This window comes from Suncus etruscus, chromosome 5, assembly GCF_024139225.1.
Source record: "Suncus etruscus isolate mSunEtr1 chromosome 5, mSunEtr1.pri.cur, whole genome shotgun sequence".
NCBI lineage: Eukaryota > Metazoa > Chordata > Mammalia > Eulipotyphla > Soricidae > Suncus > Suncus etruscus.
This window is the reverse complement of record NC_064852.1, coordinates 153,869,356-153,894,764: the sequence shown is the minus strand read 5'-3', so window position 1 is coordinate 153,894,764 and position 25,409 is coordinate 153,869,356. Positions and strand designations below refer to the sequence as shown.

Below are 25,409 nucleotides of genomic sequence, written 5' to 3'. Positions count from 1 at the left end.
CGGGAGAGAAAAACAACTTATGGCTGGAGTTTAATAAATTCATATCATATTTTAAGGCTTTCATTAAAAGTATGTTTTTCACTTCTTTCAGAAGGACCGCGGTTCGATCCCCCTGCGTCCCATATGGTCCCCCCAAGCCAGGGGCAATTTCTGAGCACTTAGCCAGGAGTAACCCCTGAGCATCAAACAGGTGTGGCCCGAAAAAAAAAAAGTCAACTAGAGGACCCCAGAGCCCTCTTCCAGGGAAACAGATTTGAAAGGGGTTGAGGTTAAATTATAGGAGCAGGTCGAATAATAATAGGTACTGTACAGTACTCTGCTAACCTCAGGGAGACCATAGAGGCGGATTGGCCTAAGGATATGGGAAATCATCTAGGACTGTCTAGATCTGCACCGACCGGACCACCGCCTGGGCCCTGCTCTCAGCATTGAGAAAAGTTCGGGAGATCAGAGTCTCTCCCAACCCTGGGACAGACACCCTCCTACCAGAACACTGCTATGGAGAATGTCAGAGGTCCTAGGCCACCTCCAGCTCATGTTGACTTGACCTTCTCATCTTTACATTGGCCACGCCTGGGTAACCCTGACGTGACAGGTAAAGTACTAATGCCTTTATTGGTAAAACCCCTGCTCTGTCCTTGACCAATCCCCAGAAATTCTCTGCAAATAATGGGGTGCCCTAAATGGAGGTTTCTCCAGTCTTGCCAACTCTCGCGCCCAACAAAGGGATCGCTTCATTTTTATGTCTTTGAATGAGGAAGTGAGCGAGTGAACAGGTTTACACAAGCTAAATTGCTGTTCAGGTTGACAGGGCTTAGAAGAACAAAGGGTTTTGTACATTAGGCTGTACATGGTTTCTTCAGCTGTAATGGTCTGATGGCCAGGCCTTTCTTGTGCTCCGAATGCTTCATCCCTTTCCTTCACTCCCCTTATGCCCATTATCTCTGCCTGTTTCCCTCATAGTCCCCCCAGATTTCCATCCATTTCCCTTGCAGCAGAATATGGGGACTGAGCCAAGAGAGGACATTGGGGAGGGCTTCTGCCTTGCATGTGATTGACCTGGTTTAGATCCCCGGCACCTCATATGCTTTCCTGAACCCGAGTACAGTTGGTATGAGTCCAAACCAAAAAATAATAATTCTAAGATAGTAGAAAAGGATGGACAGAATATCTTAGGGTATTTGGTTACAATTAAATGCAGCCACAGGTAATCAAAGCTAAGGGATAGGTTTTCAGGGTTCCTCCCCCCCACCCCCCTCCCAATGTTGGGCCTTTGAGCCCATCTAGCTCTTACTACACTGGTGCACCACCTGCCAACCTCCAGCTTCTGGAGGAATTTGGCCCTAAAGCCCTCATTTCCTTACACATTTGCAGCTGTTAAATCCTGCTTTCACAAGGCCCAGCCACCTTGGAAACGGGTCATTTTGAAGCCAGCAGGAGGTGAGGGTGAGGAGCAGCGCAGGAGTAACCCACACCCCCTTCAGAGTCAGCATACCCGGATTCAGGCTCAACTTCTGCAGTGCTGCCCTTTGTCCTCTTGACGGGCGTTTATCACTCGCCGCAGGGGAAGCCCAGCTCTGTTCCTGCCAAGGCGCAAGTCCCCTTCCCTGGCGCCCCCTTATCTCAGTTTACCTCCAGTTGGAATTTCGGAGACGTCCCTTGCAGCGCCTGGGGAAGCCTCTGCCAGACGCTGGGGAAGGGGAGTGTAGGTGCCTGCAAACCCAGGGGAGTGCAGGACAACGTCAGGTACCAGGGACAGTAAATCTTAGAAAGCAGAATCTAACTGTGTAATTTTATCTAATAAACTATAAAACTATAGAACAACTAAACAAACATTACACTGAACACAGCCGAATGTGACCCCAAAACAAAACAAAAATACCCGATGATGCTCTGGGGTTATTCTTGGCTCTGCACTCAGGAATCACTCTTGGTGGTGCTTGGGGGACCATATGGGATGTCGGGAATTGAACCAGGGTTGCAAGGCAAACGTCCTACCTCCTGTACTGTCATTCTGTCCACCCTCATTTATTTATTTGATTGTTGGGTCACCCCTGGAGATGCATAGGTTACTCCCAGCTCTGCTCTCAGAAATTACTCCTGGCAGACTTGGAGCACCATCTGGGATGCTAAAGATCTTTTTGTTTGTTTGTTTTTGGCCACACCCAGCCACACTCTGGAGTGACTCCTGGCTCTGCACTTCGAAATCGCTCCTGGCAACTTCAGGGACCCATATGGGATGCCAATAATCGAACCCGGGCCTGTCCTGTGTTGGCCACATACAAGGCAAATGCCATACCGCTGCACTATATCTCTGGCCCCACAAGATCTGGGTTGGCTGCATACAAGACAAAGGTCCTACCCACTGTGCGATAGCTCTGGAACCCCCTCCCCCCTTTTATTTTTAAATATAGGAAAGTGAAGTCAGAATGATAGTACAGCTGACAGGGTATTTGCCTTGTATGTGGTTGACCCAGGTTCAAATCTCTGACACCCTATATGGTCCCTGGAGTTCACCAGGTATGATCCCTAAGCAGTGACAGGTGTCAGCCCTGAGCACCACCAGATGTGTCCCCCACCCCACCCCCCACTCCCCACCCCCACATACAATGAAAGTTCAAAGTTTGTTGGAGCTCAGACTTTGTTAGGAGACCCAAGTTCCATTCCCGGCACCATTAGGAGTGACTCCAGAGAACTAAACCAGGAGGCCAGGAGTAGCCCTTGAGCTCCACTGGCTGTAGGTTGCCTAAAAAAAATGAACAATGGAAGAGTGAACCCCTGAGGTGAGGAGATAGCTCAAAGGGAGGACCTTACATGTGGTGCCCAGTGGGAGAGCTAGACACCACGCCCCCCCCACTGTGACCCTCTGACCTCCATCCATCACCCCCTGGCCCAAGCACTGAACGTGAGTGACCACAAGGCCTGTGAGCACAGGGAACAAGACCCAAGAAAGAGAAAAGAGAAGCTGCAGAGCTTGTGCCTGTCACAGTCTCCTAGGAAAGACAAGAGACAACCTGGGTCTCTGCTTGCCTTCCGGCATGAATGAACCTGGCCTGGTTCTTGATTCTTTCATTCATGAGCTTCACTGAGTTATCTCTGAGGAGCAGAGAGCATCTCTCACTGAACCATGTCCTAGCTCTCACAGCTGCATGAGGGCTACAGAGAGAAAAAGGGAAGTAAAGAGCAGTAAAAGAATTAAAAGCAGTAAAAGGGCAGAGCAGCAAAAAAAGTGCTCGGGTCTGGATCTCAGGAAAGGGCCTATCCAGGAAAATCCCCAGTATGGGGGGCCAGAGTGATAGAACAGTGGGTAGGGCATTTGCCTTGCATGCGGCTGACCCGGATTTGATCGTGGCATCATATGGTCCCTAAACCTGCCAGGAATGACATCTTTTTTTCTTCATGTTTTGTTTTGGTTTGGTTTGGTTTTTTGGCCACACCCAAAACCCCTGGTGACATTCAGGTGTTACTCCTGACTATGCGCTCAGAAATCACTCCTGGCTCAGGGAACCATATGGGATTCCGGGGGATCAAACCGTGGTCTGTTCTAGGTCAGCCGTGTGCAAGGCAAATGCCCTACCGCTTTGGCCCCAAGGATGATTTCTGAGTGCAGAGCCAGGAGTAAACCATGAATGCTACTGAGCCCCCCACCCCAAAGTAAAGTCCTCAGTATATTAGCTCTGAAAATCATGCATTTCACAGGCAGCCTGTAGGCTAAATTGCACAAGACCAGGGAGAGAAAAAAAAAACAAAACCACAATACTGTAGAATCCCCTTCCCCCATCCGCAATCTCCACCCCAAGGCCAGACAGGAACAGGATGTATAGGCCAGAAGGCCACATAGCTGTTGTGTGAACTCACTGCTTTCTAAACCTCCTGTATCTTTTTTTTTTTTTTTTTTTTTTTTGGTTTTTAGGTCACACCCAGCAGTGCTCAGAGGTCACTCCTGGCTCTAAGCTCAGAAATCACTCCTGGCAGTCTCAGGGAACCATATGGGATGTGGGAATTCAAACCACTGTCCTTCTGCATACAAGGCAAACGCCTTATCTCCATGCTAGCTCTCTGGCCCACTGTATCTTTTCTTTTTGTTTCTTTTTGTTTGTTATTTATTGATGATTTGGGTGGCAGTGCTCAGGGCTTACTCCTGGCTCTGCACTCAGGAATCAGGCTAAGGGGTTCCTCTAGGGGTGTCTGGCATTGAACTTTGGTGACCCTGTGCAAGGCAAATGCTCTCCCCTGCTAGGAAATAGTTAAAAGAATCAGATGTTCGAATGGGGCCAGCCCCATAGATTTACTCTTTTCTAAGATGAGATGTAAACCAAGCCATAAAAGACCATGCGAACACTGGCCCATGCACCAGAAAGCTGGAGATCTCGGGAGAAGAGGGGCCAAGCCCCCACCTGCAGAAACCACACTTGCTGCCTCCATCGCCCAGAATCACTGTTTCTCTGATGGCCCTGCCTCCTCTGTGACCCTTTATCAGTGGTTCTCAAATAGTGGGGTGCGCCCCCAAGGGGGGCCCGTTTGACCTTAGCAAACACTGCCCTAACAAGCTAAGCCCCATGTTTATGTCTCTGTATGTCTCTGGAGCTGAGAGTCACTATGTCCTGCTTCAAACCCTGCTTCAAAAAGCTATGCATTGCAAAAGGTGCTCATTGAAGCCATGAATCCAGACATCACCTGTAGTATATGAAAAAGTTTCCATAAGATTATTCTTGGAATTGTTGTTTTGATTTTTTTGTTGTTGTTTTTTGTTTTTGGTTTTTGGGCCACACCCGGCGGTGCTCAGGGGTTACTCCTGGCTGTCTGCTCAGAAATAGCTCCTGGCAGGCACAGGGGACCCTATGGGACACCGGGATTCAAACCAACCACCTTTGGTCCTGGATTGGCTGCTTGCAAGGCAAACGCCGCTGTGCTATCTCTCCGGGCCCGGAATTGTTGTATATAAAAGTATTTCCTTAGGATTGTTCTGTGACTATTGCCCCACCTAGACCTTCCAGGTGGGGCGCTGTGGAGTTGGCAATAAATAGCTTGGTGGACAGGGGAGAGGGGTCCATTTGCGAAAGCTGTTTGCAGGCTGCAAGAGGATTCTCTCGCTCTCTTTGCCCAATCTTTTACACCCTATCCTTCTTGTCTGTGTGGATTATTATTTGCTGCATATAAATATTACCAAGGTCTCCCCCCGAAAGGGGACAAAGGGGATGGAAAGTAATTTCTCATTCTGGGGACTGTTCTTGGATTCACAAATACCCAACAAAGGATTTAACATCGAAGATAATTTACAATCACCTCTGATTAAAAAAATCAGCTCAAATTATTTTATATATTTTTGTTTTGCAGGTTAAAGTTTTTTTTTAGTAAAGATACTATTTACAGTTGTGCGCTGGGGGCACGAAAAATGTTTTCTTCTTCCTTTGGGGGCATGACAGAAAATAATTGAGAAGCACTGCCCTTTATGATCCCTTTGGGGAACTTGACCTGACCACACTTCAGGTATGCCAGTTTGAGGGGCTGATGTCACTAGGGCTTTTTGGAGCTAGTGCGGGCACCCTATCTTCCTTCTGCCAGGATGGCAGCTGAGTACGCACCCCTACAAACTGCATTATCTATAAAAGTGCTTTAATTTTCGGGACAACTTCACTTATTTGATGTTGTCACCCCTATAGCAACACACCAATTTAACCAATGAACAGCTAAAAAAGAGCTTACTAAGCCTTCTGCCACTGAATTAATGACTTCATTGGTACAATTATTGGCACAGTACTTTTTACAAATGTGCTACTGAAAAGGGAAGTCAACAACTAGTTACACCAGCCCCCACTGCTGTAGCTCATGGAACTTAAAGGTCAGGTTTTTGTAACCAGAATTCTGTAATTTTCTATGCTTATATCTGCTTTTTGTATCTAACCCTTTCTGTCCTAAAAAGGAAGCTTATACTATCCCTAAGCTCATGTGATACCTTGTACTACCTCAAAATGTCTTAGCGGATGTTATGCCCTTATAAGGAACTTGTATTACCTCAGAATATCTTAGTGGACGTTATGCCCTTATAAAGGAATCATCCCTACCCCCTCTCCCCTTCTTATGGTATATAAGGATGAACAAAGAAAGCCAAGTGGTCCTTTGCCTCTGTTCGGTTCTGGATGGGCTCTGGACCCTGGCCGGCCAGAACAAAGAACCCACTTGAGCTATTGCCTGAGTGACTGTCTCTTCATTTCTCTGAGTCGGAGCAGCATCTGGACTACTGAGCCTTTCACTACTACTGTACTTTTTCTTTTCTCTTTCTTTCCTTATTTTTTTTTCTTTTCCTGTTAGGTTCTAGTATGCAAAAGACCACGGTTTTATCTCCTGCATCCCATATGGTCCCCTGAGCAGCACCAGAAATGACTCCTGAGTGCAAAACTAGGAGTAACCCTGAGCAACACTGTGTATGGCCCAAAAAGAAAACACAAACAAAAAGTATTCAGGGGCCCTGGTAATTCTTGGCCCTGAACAAAAGGTACACTCCATTCTTATACATTCAATAAGCAAGAAAGCATTCTCACACAAACTATGTTCCAGTCCAAACCAGTGTGACCTGGAAGAACAAGACATTCAGAATTCTGTCATTCTCACATTAAACTAAGGTGTGTTTGAAGCTGATGTGGCTGGCCTTGAGGAACAAGTCTTTTAGACTAAGGGGCCAGAGCGGTGGCATGGAGCAGTAAGGCATCTGTCTGCCTTGTCAGTCTAGGATGGACTGGTTCAATCCACAGGCGTCCCATATGGTCCCCCAAGCCAGGAGCAATTTCGGAGCACAGATCCAGGAGTAATTCCCGAGTTTAATTGGGTGTGGCCCCTACCCCCAAAAAATCTTCTAGACTAATCAAGGGGCAGCTGCTGTAATCAGATGGTTAGTAAATCCTTTTCAGCTGTTTTTCAGTCTCCAGTTTTTCCTGTTTCCCTCATACTATCTTTCCAGCTCCTAGAAGCAACTCTCTGATGCTGGGCATGAACTTTTAGTTTTGTTTTGTTCTAATTTGTTTGGATCATACCCAGCCATGCTCAGGAGTTACTCCTGGCTCTGCTCTTAGGAAGGCTCAAGGGACCATATGGGATGCGGGGGGCAGAGCCCTGGTTGGCCACATACAAGGCAAGGCCCTCCCTGCTGTGCAATATTCTCTGGCCTCATGGGCATGAACATTCAAGGAGGAGAAGACAGAGTGGAGAAAGAGGGAAAAAGAGTGGAGAAAGAGGGAGCTGCGTTCTGTGCTGACTGGAAGTGGGGGTCCTAACAAACGTTGTCCAGCTGCCTGGAGGGGTTCGGGGATGTAGTGTCTATGGGAAATGAATGAGTTTCTGAACTGCAGGGGACCTTCTAAGGGTAAGGCACTCACCTCCTGTGCAGCCCGCACAGCCTCAGCACCGCATATGCTCCTACACAAGGCAAGTAGGGGGATCCCTGAGCACCACTAAGCCCAAACACTGTCCACCCCCCACCAAAAAAAAAAGAAAATTAAAGGCATTTGATGTCTCAGGCTTAAGGTAAAGAAGAAAGTAATAGCTGCAATGGGCTAGGTCATTTTAGGGACTTGAACAAAATGAAGTGAGGGTTTTTGTTAAAAAGGGGGATAGAGAGCAATAGGACATAGGATGGGCAATAGGACATAGGGTGGGCGCTTGCCTTACATTTGTCAGATTGGAGTTCGATTCAGCATCTCATGTGGTCCCCTGAGCAACACCAGGAATATGTTTTTTTTTTTTTCGTTTTGTTTTTGAGTCACACCCGGTAGTGTTCAGGGGTTACTCCTAGCTCTGCACTCAGAAATCGCTTCTGGTAGACTTGGGGGACCATATGGGATGCCGGGATTCAAACCACCATTGAACTACCATCTGTCCTGGATCACCTGTGTGCAAGGCAGACACCCCACCACTGTGCTATTGCTTCGGCCCCACCAGGAATAATTTCTCAGTGCAGAGCCAGGAGTGACTGCTGAGCATCACCAGAAGTAACTTTCCTCCCAATAAAGTGAAAAAATGTAAAGGGAGAGAATTCCAAGATGGCAGCAATGAAGTCATTGGATACCTCCATCAATGGAGTCAATGGTAGCTGGCCCTGGGCTGGAACAGCAGGGCACTTGCCTTGCAGGTAAAAGACCAGGGTTCAATTTCTGACATCCTGTTGGGTTCTCTGAGCACTGCCAGGAGTGACTCCTGAATGCAGAGACAGGAATATCCACTGAGCACTGCCAGGAGTGATTCCTGAGCATTGAGCCACGACTATCTCCTGAGCACTGCCGGTTGTGGCCTTCAAACAAAACAAACAAATAGGATGCTAGCCCTGGAGAGAAACACCTTGTTGCTGTCATCTCTGTGGACCTCACAGCTCGCGAGGTTCACAGGGGGACTGCGATAAAGGCCCTTTTCTGAGGAGTCCGGGAAGAAGTGAATCATAGCCCTGATTTATTTCTGACTCTGGCACTCAGCCTAGGAGGACGGTGAAGGTCAGAACTTGAGGTGGGTTCCAGCCTTGAAAGGCTGCCAGGGAGGAAGCGGATGCCAAGAAGATGGCCTCGGCAGCTGATCACTCCCTGATTTGCACTCAGGAACACCAGGAACTCATTGGCTACTTATTAATGCACCAGATTGGGGTCTGTGCGAGCACAGCAAGTGGCCTTGTGAAAAGAGAGAGCATCTAATACACAATCCCAGCGATCCCTTCAATCCTGTGAGCTATGGAATGTTAGGGTCTGCACCCGTGTTCAAAGGCAAGCAACCCAATTTGCGTTAATACTGGTATCAGGGGCCAAAGAGATGGTACAGTGGGTAGAACATTTGCCTTTCTTTTTTATATTATTATATTAATAAATAATAATAATAATAATAATAATTATTATTATTGGTTTTTGGGTCACACCCGGCAGTGCTCACGGGTTACTCCTGGCTCTATGCTCAGAAATCGCCCCTGGCAGGCACAGGGGGACCATATGGGATGCCAGGATTCGAACCACTGTCCTTCTGCATGAAAGGCAAATGCCTTACCTTCATCCTATTTCTCCGGCCCCTAAATAAATTATTTAATTGAATCACCATAAAAGACACAGTTACGGGGCCGGAGAGAAAGCATGGAGGTAAGGCATTTATTTGCCTTTCATACAAATGCTCTCCCCATTGTTCTATCACTCGAGCCCTATCACCAAGACAGTCTTATAGAGCAAGAACAAGGTTTAGTTATATGAATTGGACAGATCCATGGGTCTAAGTTAAAGTAAAGCATTAATGTAAACATAATGTAAAGTTAATAGAGCAATAGCACAGTGGTAGGATGTTTGACTTGCACGTGGGCAACACAGGATGGACCTCGGTTTCCGATTCCTGACATCCCACATGGTGTCCCAAGCCTGCCAGGAGCGATTTCTGAGTGTAGAGTCAGGAAAAACTCCTGAGCACTGCCCGGTGTGACCCAAAAATAAAAATAAATAAATAAATAAATAAATAAATGAGAGCAGTTTTTATAGCGCCTTGGTGCAGATTCATCATTCTGATTCACATTTATCTGTCACAAATTACTGAAGGGAGTGTGGGGGACACATGATTACAACATACCGTATTTGCCGGCATATAAGACAACCCCCTAATTTTACAGTTAAAACATAGGTTTAGGCCTATATTTGCTGTATAAGACAGAACATTCCTGTGCTGCAACTGTATGTACTACAGTGAGCCAGCCGATCACAACAAGCAAAGGTCCAAAGGTTCTACTGTCATAGACTTCTTCTCTGACTCTGGCCCATCTGAGCAGGCTTTTGACAGTGTAGATTCGGTCCAGAACATTGTCTCATTTGCATGCATCAAAAGCCTGCTTGGACCGGCTGAGTTAGAGAGGCGTCTGAGCAGCCTGGTAGTGATTGGTGCAGGATCGAGTTGGAAAATTCATTTTGTGGCAATATTCAGACAATTTTCGTTTAGTGGCATATTGAAACATTTTTCGAGATATACTCGGCGTATAAGACGACCCCCGATTTTCGGTTGACTTTTTTTTTTTGTTTCAAAAGTCGTCTTATACGCCGGAAAATATGGTAAGTGTCTTATCAGCACTATAAAGGTGTTTTTAGGGACTTTCCAGAACTCAGCATTTCATAGTTTAGTATAAGGAAGTTCACCAAAGTATCAGGAACACTCTTTGGGGGAAGGGGTCATACTCAGCTGTGCTCAGGACTTGATCCTAGCTCTGCACTTAGAAATTATTCCTGGGGGCCCGAAGATAGCATGGAGGTAGGGCATTTACCTTGCATGCAGAAGGCCGGTGGTTCGAATCCTGGCATCCCATATGGTCCCCCGAGCCTGCCAGGAGCGATTTCTGAGCACAGAGCCAGGAGTGACCCCTGAGTGCCACCGGGTATGACCCCCCCCCCCCAAAAATAATATTGCAAACCACAGTGTCTAAAGGAAAAAAAAGGAAGAGAAAGAGAAAAATGTCTGCCATAGAGGTGCAGGGGTGAGGGCAAGAGGGAAACAGGAAGGAAACTGCGGACCTTGGTGGTGAGAAATGTGCACTGGTGAAGGGTATTAGATAATCTGTGGCTGAAACTCAATTATCAACAGCTTTGTAACTGTGTCTTTTTTTGTTTGTTTTTGGTTTTGGTTTTGGGTCAGACCCGGCAGCTCTCAGGGGTTACTCCTGGCTCTATGCTCAGAAATTGCCCCTGTCAGGTGATTTGCCTTGCACCCTGGTTTGAATATCCAGCACCACATCTGGTCCTCTTGAACTCCACCAGGAGTAAGCCCTGAGCACAGCCCGGTGTGGACCAAAACAAATATAAAACATAAAGCCAAAAAAACAAACCCACAAGGGGGCCAAGGAAATAGTTCAAAAGGCCTTGTAAGTAGCACCAGTGTCCCTTATCCTGAGCACTACTGGGGATGCCCAAACCCCCACACCAAAAAAAAAAAAGATGTAGACCTTGAAACTATAAACTGACAAGCTTGAGTCCTTCTATTCTCTTTCTTTTCTGTTTTTAGCTGCACCCAGTTCTCAAGAGTTACTCTCTGTGTTCAGAAATTACTACTGACAGTGTCAGGGAACCATATGGGATGCCAGATATGAAACCCATGTTGGCATGTGCAGGACAAACACCCTGTCCATTGTACGATCAATTGACCCCTCACGGGGCACTAGCTTTGTATGTGGTTGATCCTGGGTTCAATTTCTAGCACCCCAAATAATCCCTGAATCCTGGCAGGAATGATCGCTGATTCAGAGGCAAACGGTAGATGAGAGATCGTTAGGGCCGGCCAGGGGAGAGGCAAAGAAGGAAGTTGCTGTTTAATGAATACACCATTTGGGATCATGACAAAGTTCTGGAGATAAATGCTGGTCACGGGTGTACAACACTGTGAAAGATTTAAAGTTAGGTGGTGGTTGCCACAGAGAACAGAGGTCAGAGAGAGGAGAGTATAAGGATAGATTTTTTAAGTCTCAGCAATGGGCTCAAGGGGTGGCGCAAGCGGTAAGGCATCTCCTTGCACGTGGCTGACCCAGGACAGACCGAGGTTTGATCCCCCAGCGTCCCAATTGGTCCCCCAAGCCAGGAGTGATTTCTGAGTACATAGCCAGGAGTAACCCCTGAGAGTCACTGGGTGTGGCCCCAAACCAAAAACCACACACACACACACTAGACAGCGCTAAGGACCGCAGGTCAGAGAGACTTGGAGCCATAAGCGTGGGGTAGGCACACAATTTATACATTTTCAGCCCGCATAGTCCAGACACATATCCATATTCCTTCGAGGTACATATAAGCAAAGCAGATACTAGCTTAAGCCATGGATTGTATTTCTGAGCCCTGTTTGCTTGTTGTCCAGTCCAGTCTCTCCCCTCCCAGAGACCCAGGGGAGGAGTGTGTGTTGTGTGTGGAATGTCCCTAAACCCATTCCAGCCACTGGGAGGACCTGGTCTCCGTTTTGTTTTACTGCTCTGACTCCCAATCCCACCAAACTCTAAAAGTCCCCGGGCTCCATTTCTTGATTTTGATGCTTGGCCACAATAGGAACTAGGTCACTCATAGGAAGGAGAGGGACTGGGAGGAGGTTGATTGGGAACAAGGAAGAAAGGCAGGACTCCGCCTATCCTGGTAAGGTAGCAATCACAGGCAATGTGCTTGGATATTCTAGAAAGACGGTTTTGCAATGCCGTGGTTGGCAGGCAGGAAGAGAAAGTTGCTCTTCTTTCTCAGTCTATAGAAATTTATAAGAAGAGGTCATGCCCTTTTCTACATCCCAACAAGCTCAATTCTAGTCCTTCACTCCCTCACCCCAACCCACATTTACCCTTTTTATCTTCAGTACTGCACAGGCCAAATCACAGACTAAAGTGGTGCACCGAATTTAACACCCCCCAACTATTTCAAAAGACATAAAAGGGACACGTATGTCTTTTGAATATTTTATATGTATTTTCTTAACAGCTATAACTCTTACTAAATAGTCTCTTATATAGTGACGATTTTCCCCACTTTTTGTTTGTTCTTCTCTTTGTGATCTGTTCAATAAGGAATTCTGGTAGAAGAGTCCCTCAGTTTAAGTTTATGTTAGAACCAAGTTATGCGGATTGTTGGACTTTTTCTAGCAGCCCCCATATGCACCAATAATGCCACGTAGCATTGTTCCTCTTTTGCATAGGCACATTAAAAGGGGAAAGTACTGTACATACAAACAAGTTCTTATCTAATAGAGATAGGAACACACAAATCTTATAATGCAATGGGACCTTACACCCTGAACATTGTCACGATGACCTGACTCAGGCCTCAGAAGAATGGGCATTCTCCATCACCCCTGAACCAGGGATGCCATCTATGAAACAACCAAGGTTGTCTATAACATCACCTGGGAGCAATCTTTAACCAGAAAAGACCCTACTGCTGCTCTGACTTCGACCTACTCAAGAGAGACTTCTCTTAACACTGAAAAGACTTAACAACAACAACGACCTGCTTTCAGGACAGGGCTCTCTGCATTGCCCTCTAATTGTGAGGTGAAACTAGAGGATGCTCCACATCATCCTGACTTCAATGTGGGATATGCAGAGATTCCAGATCTTTAACTACAGAAACCTGACACCAACAGCAGCGACTGTATGAAAAATAAAAATGTATTGGCACTACAGACAATAACTTGGGTTGGACAACCTAGTACGCCTGGAGCAGGGGTCTTCAAACTATGGCCCTCGGGCCACATATTGTATTTATTCCCATTTTGTTTCTTCACTTCTAAATAAGATATATGCAGTGTGCATAGAAATTTGTTCATAATTTTTGTTTTTACTATAATCTGGCCCTCCAACAGTCTGAAGGACAGTGAACTGGCCCCCTGTTTAAAAAGTTTGAGGACCCCTGGCCTGGAGCCTAAAGTTGGCCTTATGCCAGAAAACTCCAGGGGTAGGGTCTCCTTGTATTTAGGCTAAGGCTTTTCTTTTCCATGTCCCCCATATTTTGCTGGGCCCATGCAAACAACAATTGCCACTTTAACACCATTTTTGCTGTGCTCCCTTGACTCTAATCCTTAAAAAAAAACACTTAAACTTTTTTGTTTTGTTTTTTGTTTTGTTTTTGTTTTTGGACCATACCTGGCAGTGCTCAGGGGTTACTCCTGGCTATCTGCTCAGAAATAGCTTCTGGCAGGCACGGGGGACCATATGGGACACCGGGATTCGAACCAACCACCTTTGGTCATGGATCGGCTGCTTGCAAGGCAAATGCCACTGTGCTATCTCTCTGGGCCCCACTTAAACTTTTTTTTTTTTTTTTTTTTTTTTTTTTTGGTTTTTGGGCCACACCCGGTGACGCTCAGGGGTTACTCCTGGCTATGCGCTCAGAAGTCGCTCCTGGCTTGGGGGACCATATGGGATGCCGGGGGATCGAACCGCGGTCCATCCTAGGCTAGCGCAGGTAAGGCAGGCACCTTACCTCGAGCGCCACCGCCCGGCCCCCCCACTTAAACTTTTGAGGTTAACTTAAACTAATATGCATGTGCATGAAACTGTAAAAAAAAAAAAGTACTATGCCTTCAATGTTAAAAGAGTTACATAAATTGTGTGGCTTTAGATTGCTTTGTCTACTGCTAAGAAATGTTATAATGTGGGCCCGGAGAGATAGCACAGCGGCGTTTGCCTTGCAAGCAGCCGATCCAGGACCAAAGATGGTTGGTTCAAATCCTGGTGTCCCATATGGTTCCCCGTGCCTGCCAGGAGCTATTTCTGAGCAGACAGCCAGGAGTAACCCCTGAGCACGGCCAGGTATGGCCCAAAAACAAAAACAAAAACAAAAGAAGAAGAAGAAGAAGAAATGTTATAATGTACTATCTGGGGACTTGAGATACAAAGTAATTGTGCATGGGTTTTGTTTTATTTTTCTTAATGTTTTCTGGCTGAAAGTTCAAAATTAAGGTGTCAGCAAGGGGATTTCTTCTGAGAATTCTGTTTATGGGTGATTGTCCTCCCACTGTAACTTTACCTTGTCCTCTTTCTTTTCATCTTTGTTCTCATAAAAAATATATATAAAGACTTGAAAAAAAGAGAAGAGTTCATGGGTTGAGAGAGGGAGAGGGAGAGAGAAAAGAGAGAAGGAGGATGAGAGAGGGAGAGAAAAGAGAGACTGAGAAAGAGAGAGGGGAGAGAAAGGGAGAGAGGGAGAGAGAAAAGAGAGGAGAGAGAAGAAGATGGAGAGAGAGAAGAGAGGGAAAAGGGGAAAAGAGGGGGAGTGAGGGAGGGAGGGAGGAAGGGAGAGAGAGAGAGAGAGAGAGAGAGAGAGAGAGAGAGAGAGAGAGAGAGAGAGAGAGAGAGAGAGAGAGAGAGAGAGAGAGACCAGATGGCCAGATAAGAGCTTAGCAGGAAGAAATAATGGGTTGGATCCCCAAGTCCACATTTTCCCCCATTCCCTCCAGCACTATTGGGGGTCACCCCAAAGCACAAAACCAGAAGTAACCTTGCAGAATATGGTTCAAGAAAGAAAAAGGAAAAGTTGGGAGGGACCGAAGCTATAGCACACCAGAAAGGGCATTTGCCTCGCAGGTGGCTGACCTGGATTCAATCCATGGCATCCTATATGGTCCCCTGAGCCTGTCAGGAGTGAATTTCTGAACGCAAAGCCAGGGTAACCTCTGAGCACCGCTGGTGTGGCCCAAAAACCAAATCTAAAAAAAAAAGGGGGGGAGCAAGGAGATTAGATTAAACTAGAAAGTCCTATTGCTAATGCGATGGCTTTTCTCCCTGGACAAGTAAAAGCTCTTTCTAATGACACTTCAACTGCAGAAGACTGACTATGATGAAATTCCTCTCATTTTTTTTTTACACATTTCTGAATTGGTTTTTTGCACAAAGGAGCACGATCCATCCTGCTGGATGGTCCAGAGAGGAAGGTAATCACAATTCTGCCTTCTCAAGGACTCATTTCAAAGCTTTTAAGTTTATGAGACTGACTCATACTAGCACTTTAATTTTCCCTTTTCCAGCCATGGTCATAAATTGATAAGACCCAAGATGCAATAAAATATTTCCATGCTTGCACAAATAGCTCCTTCCGAGGAGGGCAAGAGAGCCGAAATGGGCACCAGGAGCAGGTGAACCAGAGAATGTCTGTCCTCTGAGGGATGAACCTCCTCATTCCACTGAATCAAAGCTTCCAGGAGTGCTTGGAGAGCCTGAGCAATAGGACAACATGGAGGGTGCTAGTCTTGCATGTGGCGAAGCAGAATTCGATCCTGGCACTCCATATGTTTTCCTTAAATCCAACCAGGAGAGATCTTTGAATGCAGAGGCTGGAGTAGTCCCTGAGCCAGCTAGGTGTGGCCCCCAAACAAAAACAAATAAAACAGAGAGCTCTGTTTATAGACTAGCTGTTGTGTGTGTGTGTGTGTGTGTGTGTGTGTGTGTGTGTGTGTGTGTGTGTGACATGTGCACGTAGCAGGCAGGAGAGAACAAAGGCAGAAATTCCTAAGCATGCTACTTGCAAGCAGGGTCAGTCCCATTTCTAAGACAACCCCTTATTTCCAACTCAGCCTGCTCTGGGCCACCATTCAGTGCATCCCTTAGCACCGGTCTGGTCTTCGAGACGAGCCATTCTCAAACTGCTCTGGTTTCCCAATAGAGGCCAGGAGCAGAGGCCAAGTTTACTCATCCTGGGGGTAACAGGGTCCTTTTATTTCCTTCACTAGCAGCACTAGGCGGTCACAGACAGCAGAGCACCCCAGCTGGACCAGTAGTGGCCAGGGGACGTGCCAGGTACATGTGGGACTCGGATTAGAACTCAGGTGACTCTTGCAAGACTCAGTACCATTCCTCCAGGCTCTGGTGGGTGGACCAGAGGATGCTCGCCAGGTGGTTTCCTCCTGTCCCTGCATAGGACACGGTTTCCAGACAGTACATGAATCAGAGACACCCCATCCTCCTCGGGAAAAGAAAGGAGGCAAAATTTGCCTCGTGCAGCTGGAGAGAGAGCACAATGGTTGGGAGCATTTGCTTTGCACACAGGAGGCTGGGTTAGATTCCCAGAACTGCAGTCATCCACTCCAAACCTCCATGCACCAAGCTGGGAATACTAACCTCTGAGCACCCCTGGGTGTGGCTCCCCCAAAAAACAAGTAAACAAAAAACATAGTTGTCATAAGCAGAAGCTTCTAGGGGTGCCTGTAACCAAGGACCAAAAACATTCCCCAAAAGTCTGGCTAGGGGATTGGGAGAAAGAAAACAGCTCTGGAACCAGGACTGATCTGCAAAGAGAAAGGAGGCCAAGATTGAGGTATGCTTTGTTCCTGTTCCATTGGATGTCCATTGATACATTCCCAACCACCAGATACTGAAGAGGTTCATGAAGGAACAGTGGAATTTTTTTTTTTTTTTGTGGTTTTTGGGTCACACCCAGCAGTGCTCAGGGGTTATTTCTGGCTCCAGGCTCAGAAATTGCTCCTGGCAGGCACTAGGGACCATATGGGACACCAGGATTCGAACCGATGACCTCCTGCATGAAAGGCAAACGCCTTACCTCCATGCTATCTCTCCGGCCCCGGAACAGTGGAATTTGGGTCAAGAAAGACTTACATGGGGCCAGAAAGATAGCACAATGGGGAGAGTGCTTGCTTTGCATGCTGCCTACCTGGGTTCTGTCCCTGGCATCCCAAGCCTAGAGACAGAAATAATCCCTGAGCATTCCCAAAAATTAGTTTAAAAAAATCTGAAAACCATCAAGTTTTTCTCTTTATAAAAAATAAAAGTTTTTCGGGCCCGGAGAGATAGCACAGCGGCGTTTGCCTTGCAAGCAGCCGATCCAGGACCTAAGGTGGTTGGTTCGAATCCTGGTGTCCCATAGGGTCCCCCGTGCCTGCCAGGAGCTATTTCCGAGCAGACAGCCAGGAGTAACTCCTGAGCATCGCCGTGTGTGGCCCCAAAACCAAAAATAAATAAATAAAAGTTTTTCGTTTCAAAGTGGCAGCATGGTATTGGGGCCGAAGAGCTGGCATGGAGTAGGGCATTTGCCTTGCATGCAGAAGGACGGTGGTTCGAATCCTGGCATCCCAATTGGTCGTTCGAGCCTGTCAGGAGCAATTTCTTTTCTTTTTCTTTTTTTTTTTTTTTGGTTTTTGGGCCACACCCGGCGGTGCTCAGGGGTGACTCCTGGCTGTCTGCTCGGAAATAGCTCCTGGCAGGCACGGGGGATCCTATGGGACACCGGGATTCGAACGTGGTCAACCACCTTTGGTCCTGGTTCGGCTGCTTGTAAGGCAAACGCCGCTGTGCTATCTCTCCGGGCCCAGGAGCACTTTCTGAGCGTAGAGCCAGGAGTAACCCCTGAGTGCTGCAGGGTGTGACCTAAAAAAAAAGTGTCAGCAGGGACATTGGGCCTGAGCACTGGACTTGGAAGGCCTGCAGTCAAGAAATACTAACATCCTGGCCCTAGGAGTGGGGGTAGTTTGGAAGTGCTGGGCTCCTCCTGGCATCCAGCAGGGTTCTTACTGGAAGACAGAGTGGTAGGGTCCTTGAGGGCTGCAGTGAAACTGAAATCGATTGAGGATGTGGTGGGAATGGGGAAGTGGTGGAGTGGGGTAGCCCCCATAGGAGCTTCTCTGCATTTCCAGAGGACTAGGACAGGCCTCCATATCTCTAGCTGTGGGTTCAGGAACTGTACCAACTTCTTTTTGGATTCTATTTTTTTTTTTTTAGTATCTTTATTTAAGCACCGTGATTACAAACATGTTTTTGTAGTTGGGGTTCATCATAAAAAGAACACCCCCCCCACCAGTGCAACATATCTACCACCGATGCCCCCATCTCCCCATCTCCCTCCTCCCCCACCCCCTGCCTATATTCAAGACAGGGGTTCTACTTTTCTCACCTATTTATTTTATTTTTTGGCTTTTTTTTTTTTTGGGGGGGGGTCACAACCGGAGGTGCTCAGGGGTTACTCCTGGGTCTGTGCTCAGAAATCGCTCCTGGCAGGTTCAGGGAACAATATGGGATGCTGGGATTCGAACCACCGTCCATGTCCATCCTGAATCGGCTTCGTGAAAGGCAAACGCCCTACCAGGGTGCTATCTCTGGCCCCATACTTCTCTCACTTATTAACATTTTCATGATAATTGTTAGTGTAGTTATTTCTCTAACTGCACTCATTACTTTGTGGTGAGCTGGTCCTTCCAGCCTTCATCTCTATTGCCTCAGGGCATTATTACAATAATGTCTTTTGTTTTTCTTAAAACCCATAAAAGAGTGAGACTATTCTATCTCTCTCCCCCTGACTTATTTCACTCAGTATAATAGATTCCATGTACATCCATGTATAGGAAAATTTCATGACTTCATCTCTCCTGACGGCTGCATAATATTCCATTGTGTATATGTATCACAGTTTCTTTAGCCACTCATTGTTGAAGGGCATCTTGGTTGTTTCCAGAGTCTGGCTATTGTAAATAGTGCTACAATGAATATAGGTGTGAGGAAGGGATTTTTGTATTGTTTTTGTGTTCCTAGGGTATATCCCTAAGAGTGGTATAGTTGGATTATATGGGAGCTCAATTTCTAGTCTTTTGAGGAATCTCCATATTGTTTTCCATCAAGGCTGGACTAGATGGCATTCCCACCAGCAGTGAATGAGAGTTCCTTTCCACATCCCCGCCAGCATTGATTATTCTTGTTTTGTGATATGTGCCAGTCTCTGTGGCGTGAGATGGTACCTCCTTCATTGTTGTCTTGATTTGCATTTCCCTGATGATTAGTGATGTGGAGCATTTTTTTTTTTCATATGCCTTTTGGCCATTTGTATTTCTTCTTAGAGGAAGTGTCTGTTCATCCCCCCCCCCCCTTTTTTTTTTTTTTTTTTGGTTTTCGGGCCACACCCAGTCATGCTCATAGATTATTCCTGGCTCTGGGCTCAGAAACTGCTCCTGGCTCTGAGATCATATGGGACGCTGGGAATCAAATCCAGGTCCATCCTGGGCAGTAGCAAGGCAAACACCCTACTGCTGTACTATCGCTCGGGCCCCTTCTCCCCACTTTTTGATGTTTTTTTTTCTTGTTCTTTCAATATTTTGTATTATCTTATCAATATTAGCCCTTTATCTGATGAGTGTTGGCTGAATAGTTCCTCCTATTCTGAGTGGCTTTTGTATCCTAATCAATATTTTCTTTGAGGTGCAGAAGATTCTCATCTTTTTTTTTTTTTGGTTTTTTTTTGGGCCACACCCGGCTGTGCTCAGATGTTACTCCTGGCTGTCTGCTCAGAAATAGCTCCTGGCAGGCATGGGGGACCATATGGGACACCGGGATTCGAACCAACCACCTTTGGTCCTGGATTGGCTGCTGGCAAGGCAAACACCGCTGTGCTATCTCTCCGGGCCCAAGATTCTCATCTTAATATAATCCCATCTGTTTTTTTTTTTTTTTTTTGGGGTCACACCCGGAGGTGCTCAGGGGTTACTCCTGGCTGTCTGCTCAGAAATAGCTCCTGGCAGGCCTGGGGGACCATATGGGACACCAGGATTCGAACCAACCACCTTAGGTTCTGGATCGGCTGCTGGCAAGGCAAACACCGCTGTGGTATCTCTCCGGGCCCAATATAATCCCATCTGTTTATCTCCTCTTCCACTTGTTTGTTGAGTGCTGTTTCCTCCTTGAAGATGCCTTTAGTCTCAAAGTCATGGAATGTCTTACCTACGTGTTGGTCTTACCTACGTGTTGCTCTATATACCTTATGGTTCTGGGTCTGATAACAAGGTCTTTAATCCATTTGGATTTGCCCTTTGTGCAGGGTGTTAAATGGAGGTCTAAGTTTGCTTTTTTTTTTTTTTTTTTTGTTTTTGGGCCATACCCTGCAGCGCTCAGGAATTACTCCTGGCTCTACGCTCAGAAATCGCTCCTGGCAGGCTTGGGGGACCATATGGGATGCTGGGCTTTGAACTACCATTGGTCCTGGGTCGGCCGCTCGCAAGGCAAATGCCCTACCGCTGTGCTATCTCTCCGGCCTGAGTTTGTTCTTTTGCATGTGGCTGATCAGTTGTGCCAACACCACTTGAAGAGGCTTTCCTTGCCCCTTTATTAAAGAGCCTTGGATTCTTTTAAATTATTTGATTTTGGGGTCAGAAGTTAGGCTTGGCTTTGCACTCAGAAATCACTCAGAAGTTAGGCTTGGCTTTGCACTCAGAAATCACATTTGGCAGTGTTTAGAGAATCATATGGAACGGCAGGGTTCGAATCCAGGTCAGCCACTGTGTAAGGCAAATGCCCTACCCATATTGCTCTGACCTATTCTTCCAGTTTTCAAGCCTTAAAACTGCATGTTAGGGGGCCAGAGCGATAGCACAGCAATAGGATATTTGCCTTGTACATGGCCAATACTGACTGGCTGAGCCCTGGTTCGAGTCCCGGCATCCCATATGGTCCTGGAGCCTGCCAGGGGCGATTTCTGAGCTCAGAGCCAGGAGTAACTCGAGTGACGCAGGTTGTGACCTCCCCCCCCCCCCAGTTACTTATTAGGAGGTAAGTGGTGTCTTCCTTTCCTAAATATCTTTTTGGGAAAGTAGAGATTTTTGCTTGAACTGTGTACATGAAGAGATGGATATGAAAGGAGTCTTTTGAGGGAACAGTGTGGCAGGTATTACTCCTCACAGTCTACTGCTAATGAAGGAAACCAGTTCACTTTCAATGAGTTCTTGGAATAAAAATGCTTTTCACTTTGGGGAGAAAGGCCACAGCTGGTGTTAAGGAATGTGTCAAAGAGGCTCTTTCCTCTTTCCCTGCCCATTAGCCCACGACTTGAAAGAGGTGGGCTGTGGCCAAGGCAAAGTGCCTTACTACCTTGCTGGCACCTGGGTATAGAAGTGACTGGACACTGTCTACTAGCCAACACCAGAAATGTACTAAATTAGGGAATGAATTGGGATTGGCAATATGCAAAGCAATTGTAACCCCGTATTATTCCTCAGCCCCTGTACCTTTTTGGGGGGCGGGTGGGTAGGGGGAACAGGGCCACATTTGATGTTCAGGGCTTACTCCTGGCACTCGGGGGACCAAATGGGCTCCCAGGTTGGCTATGTGCAAAGCAGACAATCTGCCCCCTGTACCATCTCTCCAGCCCCGCTGTATCTGTGGTTTTAAAAGGGGCAAGCCCCAAAATTACAGTTCTTGGGCTGAGACAGTGCAGGAGTTAAGGTATTTGCCCTGCATGTGGCAGACGGCAGTTAGATCCCCTGCACGGCTGAAAGCAACTCCCCCCAAGTCGAGTTGAAACTTGCCCCCTCACTCCACAGGTTGTGACCCAAGACCCTACTTGCCCCCAAGCAAACAAAACTAAAGGGAACTGCTTCCAAACCAGCACCCAATGCCGAAATGCTGGGAATACGAGAAGCCCCTGCCCACCAGACAACTCAAGGAGCAATTTAACAAAACGAAAATGGTTTATTTACAATACTCAATGCGGTTTACAAACAACATTTGCATTCCCTAAGTCTTTTGGAAAGTAGTTCCAGTTTGTGCAATGAGTTTACAGGAAAATCACTGAAGACATCTAGGACTAGACATCTTCACCCTAAAGTCTAAATCTCAGAAGAGATGCCACACTATCGTCAGGACCGGTTTTTTAATGAAGGAAAACTAAACTCTGTAGTTAAATATTGCCCTTAAATATCTTTAACTGAAATACAAACCAGATTAGTCTATGAAACAATACCATTAAGATCGGAAGAATTAACTTCACCCCCTCTCCCAGAAAAGAAAAAACGCATGCACAAAGTAAACAAGGTCAAGAACATGACAATTGGCAATCCTTGCTTTTGGACTCTCAACTTAAGTTCTACACTGCCCAGAATAGTGCTGGGTAGGATTACTCCCACCTATAGATAGGGCATCGCTTCCATCAGTTCCCACCTTCTTGGGAAATAAGTCTGCACAGGGCTGGATGACCTCACCCACAAGTGCCCAAGGCTCTTCCACTGGGACCCACTGAAGCTCAGCCTTGATTTTCATGTCTGCAGATAGACGGTGGCAAAGCTCCACTGTTCCAGGGACAGAAACTGCTTTTTGGTCATGGAAAGGTCTTGGGAACCAGGTAAGGAGCAATGAATTTGTTCATTTTGATCGCTCAAAACGGCTATCTTTTGTGTGTGTGTGTGGTTGTTGGGTCACACCACCCAGCAGTGCTCAGGTGTTATTCCTGGCTCCAGGCTCAGAAATTGCTCCTGGCAGGCACGGGGACCATATGGGACGCCGGGATTCGAACCGATGACCTCCTGCATGAAAGGCAAACGCCTTACCCCCATGCTATCTCTCCGGCCCCAAAACTGCTATCTTTAAAACAGATTATGACCCATGTTCTCGCTCTGGAGCCAGAGAGGAGATTAAGGTGCTCCCAAGGTGGGCCCCCAGTTTAGGGGAGCTCTTTTCGGTGGCCCCCGGGAGAGGCTACAGTGCTGGAAACCAGCCCAACAGTTGACAGAGCTCACACAATTCTGCGAAGAAAGCGGTGAGGTAGAGTTGAGAGAGTTCAACGCCATCTTTTGAGCACGGACCTTTTGGCACATTCTGCAACGACAGACTCCCTGGCAAATTCTCCTCGGGAAAACTCTTTACAAAGTGCCCAGAGCCCAGGAATTACTTCCCCACTCTTTTAGCTAATTTACCCCCAAGACTGAAGCAAAGTAAAACAATGTTATCCATGTGCTGAATTTAACAAATCAAGAAATAGCCGAGAATGAAACAAAAATTTCTGACATGTAAACGTAGCGCCATGTTCCTGAAGCGGATGTTACACCTGATCAAAGCTAGTACTTGCTCACTAGGAAAGCTGTCCAGGGTAAGGCCAGTCTTCAGCAAAACGAAAACCATCCGCTTTAGCTTTCCTAGCCAAAGAACCACAGTCAAAGAGAATAAAGACAACAGTGGGTGTGGATGGAGACCAATACCATTGGTTACAGCTGTTAAACATGTTATTCTTGGGTGCCACAGAAAAACAATTGAGCCAATCACATTAAAAAAAAATCATGGCTTTTTTCTTCTCCTTTATCACAAGTCACTAAGTGATGTTACTCATGGTCCATGTCAAACACGTTTGGTAAAGGCTATTTACAGTGTACATGGCTGAGCATGCACTATTTATAGTTAGGAAGATACCTGCCAGCTTATTACCATAGAATTACACAGTGCCTGAAAATGGTGAAACATTTCACACATTGAAATCAACACAGTTCCAAGCAGGAAACGTTCCTTATTCGACCACAACGGCAATCATGAACATGAAAATTCTTATAAAAACACGAATTCCCTCTCAAGAAATGGATGCCTATTCTACACACTACAGGTTAAGGCAGTAAAAAAATGTATTCCTGATAACTGGAGGTGCTGACAATGTCGATTAAAGCTGTCTGACTCTCGGTTTCCCTTCTCCTTCAGAGACGCCAAGGATGGTCTGGAGAGCTAATTCCGTGAAATCTTTCCTTGTTAAAGTGATGCTTGAAAATGTTAACTGCTGCAGAAAGGAAAAGGGAAAGCTGGATCTGGCCAGTTTCTACATAAAAAATGAACATTACTAGAGCCTGGCCCTCAAAAGTATTAAACACAGTTTGCCTTTATAAATTTAAAATAGACCGAGCTTTGAACAATTCAAGTAATGTAAAAACTATCAAAAATAACTCCAGGAGCCATAAAACCAAAGTGAACAGCGTTGCCAATGTTTTTAAGAACTCTTATAATAAAAGGAAAAAAAACAAAACAAAAAACAAGTCAGTTAACTAAAATTAGGACAGTTTCTAGTTCCAAAAAAGATAAACGCCTTTTTTATTTGCACTTGTGATTCCTTGAATACAAACGGCTACCAACACATATATGTAAAGTTATGGCAGATTATGCATTTGATCAGAGCACTTTGATTGGAGCATAAAACCGGCGCTCGTGGTGAAAGTCCCGTGCAGAAGACCCGAGAAGCTGCCTCCAAGCCTGCAACCGCTGCTCTGTGGGCAGAACCCATCAGTCCCCAGTGGAGATGTGAACGGGTGCAAGCTGTTGTAAACACGGCGCTGTTGTCAAAGCAGAAGATTCGGAAATGAAAATCGCTCTCTTTCTGTGGCCGAGGCTTTCCCAAGGGTTTTCCAGCATGGCAGAACAAGCCCTGACCTCTCTTTCATTCCATAAATTAACTTTCCTTTAATTCCATTTTTTATGGTGGTTGTGTTCACAGTTTTAAAAATTGGTTTACATTTCTATAAAACTCTGTACATGTTCACAAATTATTGCATAAACAGCATAATCTTCAAGACAGTGTTAGCAAACACCTGTCCATTCAGGGGAAAAAATTCACGTTTCCCGTCTGGCTTTTTTCTTCTTTTTTATCTGTTTGGGAGATTCCCAGCTAGTTTCAGACTTGGCTGAAAGGGAAAATGAGAAATCAAAGTCAGAATAGCAATTAACTGTTATATCTTAAACATAGAATTGGGGCTGGAGCCTTAGTATACATTGTGTACAGCAGTTAATCCAGGTTCGACCCCCCAAACCAACCCCCCACAAAAATGAACAAAAACAAAGCCTGCCCCAAAGCCTACAAATTGTAGGTACTGAGCTTCATTTCAGGTTATTCTGTCTGTCAGCCTTTCATTTTCTTGGCTCTATACTCCAAAATCACTCCTGGTAGACTTAGGGGACCATATGGGATGCCAGGGACCACAGGAGGGGGACCAGTCTGACAAGGCGTAGCTGTGCCTGTCCTGGTCCTCTTTTTTTTTGGGGGGGGGGGGGTCACACCTGGCAGCACTCAGGAGTTACTCTTGGCTCTATGCTCAGAAATTGCTCCTGGCAGGCTCAAGGGACCATATGAGATGCTGGGGTTCGAACCATTGACCTTCTGCATGCAAGGCAGACACCTTACATTCATTCATGCTATCTCTCCGGCCCCTGCCCT

At 46.4% G+C, this 25,409-nt stretch overlaps 2 protein-coding genes across 2 annotated transcripts in view; one reads left to right on the top strand and one right to left on the bottom strand.

Annotated features, from left to right (window-relative positions):
- TP53INP1 (tumor protein p53 inducible nuclear protein 1) overlaps window positions 1-25,409 on the top strand; it is a 914,054-nt gene that overhangs the window by 430,454 nt on the left and 458,191 nt on the right. The gene's annotated exons all lie outside the window — the stretch shown is intronic.
- The window catches only part of MTDH (metadherin), a 46,368-nt gene continuing 45,220 nt past the window's right edge, over window positions 24,262-25,409 (bottom strand). The window contains exon 15 of the mRNA XM_049772959.1: window positions 24,262-24,879. Within this exon, the coding sequence (XP_049628916.1) occupies window positions 24,809-24,879 (71 nt within the window). The 3' untranslated portion in view covers window positions 24,262-24,808. The remainder of the gene's footprint in view (window positions 24,880-25,409) is intronic.